We start from the raw sequence: 4,903 nt of genomic DNA, 5'->3' as shown, positions 1-4,903 counted from the left end.
TCCCCTTAGAAAAGAGATCTTTTAGAGTAGAAAGTTTCCAAAAGTCTAAGTTCGGCTGAAAAACAAATGCTATGGACCAGTATTTTTCCTTACAGCCACCACCTGTCCTGGGACCCTGCCTTTCGCTGCGACTTCCCCATCTTGTATCTAGCCTGGGACTCTTACTCGTTTTCTGCAAGTTTTGCAAGATGGAAACAGCTCAGAGCTTTCAGAGAGTTGGTAGTTAACAAGGAGCCTTTAAAAAAGCAGGCAACAGCAGGACACCCTACTCCCTGCAGCCATCTGAGGACTAACCGGACAATCCCCTCCAGAACAGAAGGACTCTCACAAAGCCCCACCCCTGCTCTAACTCCTGGAAGCCCAGGGCAGAACTGTCAGCATGAGGTTCCGATTGACTGACTTCCACCTCCAGGGTCTCAGGTCTGAGGAGAGGAGATGCTGAAAGTCAAGGTGTGGACGCTTAGAACTGCGGAGACATGACTCCGCCCACCCCAGAACAAAGAGGAGACCTCACAGAATGCCACCCCGATCCATCCCGCGCTGAGTCCGGATCCACCCCGCGCTGAGTCCCGATCCACCCCGCGCTGAGTCCCGAGGCATGGCTGTTAAGACCAACGCCCCCTCAGATCTGTCTTGAGGTGTTTGGGAATGAAGACTTTGATCTGAGACCGGTGGACTCGAATAAGAGAGAAAAATCCCAGACTTTATTCGGAGTCAAGGAGACGACCCTGAGTAAGGACTGAGAGTACTCTCAACCCCACACAAATCTCTATCCCTGTGGTCTACTTTGGGAGACCCCCGGCAGGGCTGCCAAACTCCGGGAGGTGGGGGTCGGGGTCTAATGGGGGTGGTCACATGAGTGAGGACTGGAAACCTTAATTATCCAAGACAAAGGGGATCCCACAAAACCCTGCTCTTGTTGTCAGTTCTGGGAAGCCCCGGTAGGGGTGACCAGCTAAGGCTCTCCCTCACTTCCTCCTCAAAGGTCTCAGTGGGGTAAGGACATTGGCGTAAGGAGTTTAGCTTCGGAGCTGCAGAGGGGAGGAGGCCGGGGAGGAGGCCGGGCCCTGCCGAGAGGTGACTTGATGGCTCTAAGTGTGAATGGTCCTAAATGCCAGCCCCAATTTGCCCCAGGGAGGTCTGGCGGGCTGTAGCATAAGGCATACTCTGACATGCTCTGCAGGGCTCTCAGGGAACAGGCTGACTAGAACAGGAGCCCTGGGGGTTCCTGGAGCAATACCCTCAGACTCTGCAGAGGCGGCTTTGGGCAAAGCCGAGGCGGAACTTTCCTGCTGAGAGAACACACACCATTTCAATCTCCCTCCTCCAGGTGCCCTCATTGCCTGCCCTCTTCCCCAACTCCTGCCTGCTGTCCTTGACCAGTGTCATCATGCCTCGGGGTCAAAAGAGTAAGCTCCGTGCCCGGGAGAAACGCCGCCACGCCCGAGAAGGGTCCAAGGATCCAGTGGGTGCTCAGGCCACTGTCTCAGAGGAAGAAGAGTCCCCCTCTTCCCCCTCTCCTCCTTTTGGTGGTAATCCCCAGAGCTCCTCTGCCGCTGGGTCACTTAGCAAATCCCAGGGGTCTCGGAGAGCCCCTTCTGTTTCAACTGCTTTTGCAGATGCTTCATACACAAAGTCTGATGCAGGTGCCAAGAGCCAAGATGAGGAAAGACCAAGTACCTCCCAGGCACCACCCAGCATGGATCGTTCCTGCAGAAACCCTCTAGACCAGAAGGCAATTCAGTTGGTGCAATTCATGCTGGGCAAGTATAACAAGAGGGAGCCCATAATGAAGGAAGACATGATAAAGCATGTCATCAAAAAGTACAAGAAGCACTTCCATGAGATCCTCAAGAAAGCCTCTGAGTTAATGGTGCTGGCCTTTGGCATAGATGTAAAGGAAGCTGACCCTATGGGGCACTGCTATGCCCTTGTTAGCAAATTGCAGCACACCTATGATGGGATGCTGAGAGGTGAGGAGATCATGCCCAGGATGGGTCTCCTGATGACCATCCTCTGTGTGATCTTCATGAAGGGCAACTGCGCCACTGAGGAAGAGATCTGGGAAGTGCTTAATGTGATGGGTATATATGCTGGAAAGGAGCATTTCATCCATGGGGAGCCCAAGAAGCTCATCACTCAAGATTTTGTGCAGGAAAGATACCTGGAATACCGCCAGGTGCCGGGCAGTGATCCTCCTCACTTTGAGTTCCTATGGGGCCCAAGAGCCCATGCTGAGACCAGCAAGATGAAAGTCCTGAAGTTCTTGGCCAAGATCCATAATACGGTCCCCAGTGCCTTCTCATCCTGGTACGAAGAAGCTCTGCAAGATGAGGAAGACAGAGCACGGGCCAGATTTGCAGCTATGACTCATACTGGGGCCATGGCCAATATGTTTTCCAGGATCAATCTTGGCAGCTTCTCCCACCAGTAATGAAATCTGAAGCACTTTCCTCACTTTGTGCTTAAAGTAGGGGCTTAGGTGGTGCTAGAGAGATTACAGCACATATTATATTTGTGTTCCTGTTCTACATGAATAACATAGGTTTATCTTATTGAAAGTTTTCAAATGTTATTTTAAAAAAGTTTAATTAGCTTCAGAATCTAAGTGTATGAATGATATTGGTTACATATTTAATGTTGCTTATGAGGTTTAAGAGTAAGAGTTTTGCTGTTTAATAAAACAAATTGAGTAACCTTCCATCTTATTTAGTGATCTGGAACAAGAAAACATGGCACTGTAAGGAAAAGGCATTTACTTAGAAATGTGAAAGAAATTAGCAGTAAAATAGTTGAGATCGAAAAATGGAGAAAGAAGTAAAAGATGGTCAATTCTTAGTTTCCCTTATTCCTTGTATTTTGCTGTTCTGTAAAATAAAAGTTATATACCTGCACTTGCTTCATTTATTCAAGAATATAGGAGAAATTAAATCATAATAAATTGCCAACTGGCTTTTTTTTTTATTCCTCCAACATTGAACATCTGTTCTTTGGAAGGTCCATGGTGGTATGGGGGATGGAAAGAAAAAGAAGACAGATCCACTGCCCATAGAATTACAGAGGTTAGCAGCAGCTACCATATAAGAAAGATGGTGAGATACCCTCTAAAAAAAAAAATATATATATATATAATGAAAAGGATGGGGAGGGGAGGCAGGGGAGGTCCAGATGAGAGCAGTTAAGTGTAAACATCTTGAGGCAAGAAAATTTGGGAACTCGGGAAGCCTCAGGTTTTTAAATAGGAGGTAATTTTAAATTAAGGTGGGTGGTGAGTCAGAGGTGGGTGTGAAGGGTTGTGAGCAAGGGCCAGACTCTTGGGTAATGGGTGTCAGAGTGGAGAAACTAAGGCTCCAAAGGAGAACTGCTTTTAGCAGTTACTCTAGGATCGTGGATAAACCATAGAGAAATCTCCACCTGGGTAGGGATGGAAGGTGCCCTGGACCCTTGACCCAGTGCAGGTGACCACAGTGCACAGACTAGGTATTTTATCCAAATCATCTTCAGGGAATTTCTCATAAATAAGGGTAATACTTCCTCAAGGTGGGATGCCAGGAAGCCACTGTGTTGGCACTCTTTGCCCTGGGCTGGTAGAAACAGAGCGGCTCCATAAAAAGGGCATTTTTAACTAGGTTATCTTGAGTAAAATTTGGCAAACTCTAAGGGAGGGCCTGATTTTGGTAGGGGGGGGTTAAATAAGTGAAAATAGGAGTCATTTGGATTAATGAGCAGCTGGGAGGGAGGGGAGGAGTTGGTTCTTGATACACATTTTAGGAGTTTTGAGTCATGTCCAGATGAGGATTCCTCAACACCCAAATTAAATAATATATCCTCTAAGGGGGATTATTCGCTAAGGCAATTTTTCTATTGCTAAGCAGAATTTTTGGCTAACTTGGTATTCAGTGTCCTATTGCACTGCATATTCTCAGGCATCTCCTGGATTTAAAAAAGTGACAAAACAAAACAAAACCCCAAAATCTCAGCAGGAGGGCTGGTATTATCTACAATCAAAAAATCATAGCAATAGTTGCCATTCTTTAAAGTCTCAATGCACACCAGTCACTGTGCCAGGTGCCTTACCTACATTATTTCATCAATTCTACAAGACAGGATATATCCAACCCACTTAATTGATGAAGAATCTGAGGCTCATAGAGTTTGGTAAGTTACTGAGCTCACACAGCTAGTGGCAGGGATGGGACTAGAGCCCTGGTCTGAATTACACTTGAATCCACACTGTTCCATGCCTCCCAGCCTTTATGTCTATTAATTCGTTTCTCTTCTCACTATTTTACGATGTTTCTCAAAAGGTAAAAAGAAAAAGCCTGTGGCCAAAGTACTAAGAGCAGGCCTAAAGAAGGAAGGTGAAAAGGAGAATCAAATACAAATTGGAGATTGTCTGAGGGCTTCGTTTACCTCGGATCCTCCTGTCCCTTGCCCTAGGGTTCCTTGAGTGCTAACTCTGCCATGGTCTTAGCCCAAGTGTCTGGGCCCAGCATTCTCCTGCATGACAGTGCCCTTCTCCTGGGTCTTTACCATGTGCCTCCTGTCCAGACTGGAACCTGACCTGCCTGCCAGCTCTTCTTTGTATCTTCCTCTGGAGGTCACCCCTTGATCCCCATAGAATAGAGAGCTTGTACACCTGCCTCCCTGATTTAGAGCATCCCAGTCCCTGCATATCTTGTCTCTCACTGTGGACCCTTCTGATAGCAGCAGCCCCTTCCACAGCATTGTTCACTTCAGACGGTGAAGTTTGGACACCTCGTCTCCCTGGGTGCCTTCACCACATCCTCAAAGTGTTTTCAAATCTGCTGGTGTTTAGAGTCTGATTTGGCACAGACTCTATTAGTTCTTGGGATATAACCCTGAAATTAGAGAAGAGTTTTTGGAAACCACCCTGATTTTT

The 4,903-nt window shown here is 47.3% G+C and overlaps 1 protein-coding gene across 1 annotated transcript; it reads left to right on the top strand.

The window, feature by feature from the left end:
• Positions 1 to 1,390: 1,390 nt before the first annotated feature.
• Positions 1,391 to 2,434, top strand: LOC105304726 (melanoma-associated antigen B10-like). The gene has a single exon (XM_011378991.1). It carries the CDS (start codon positions 1,391 to 1,393, stop codon positions 2,432 to 2,434), a length of 1,044 nt encoding a protein of 347 aa, XP_011377293.1.
• Positions 2,435 to 4,903: the final 2,469 nt, after the last annotated feature.

The sequence above is a fragment of the Pteropus vampyrus genome, unplaced genomic scaffold, assembly GCF_000151845.1.
Source record: "Pteropus vampyrus isolate Shadow unplaced genomic scaffold, Pvam_2.0 Scaffold351, whole genome shotgun sequence".
NCBI classification, from domain to species: domain Eukaryota; kingdom Metazoa; phylum Chordata; class Mammalia; order Chiroptera; family Pteropodidae; genus Pteropus; species Pteropus vampyrus.
Note: the sequence above shows the minus strand (reverse complement) of the source record. Positions and strands in the feature narration are given on the sequence as shown.

Bases quoted from the DNA above. Each gene is read 5' to 3' on its own strand.
- LOC105304726 (XM_011378991.1), top strand. From the start codon at position 1,391: ATGCCTCGGGGTCAAAAGAGTAAGCTCCGTGCCCGGGAGAAACGCCGC.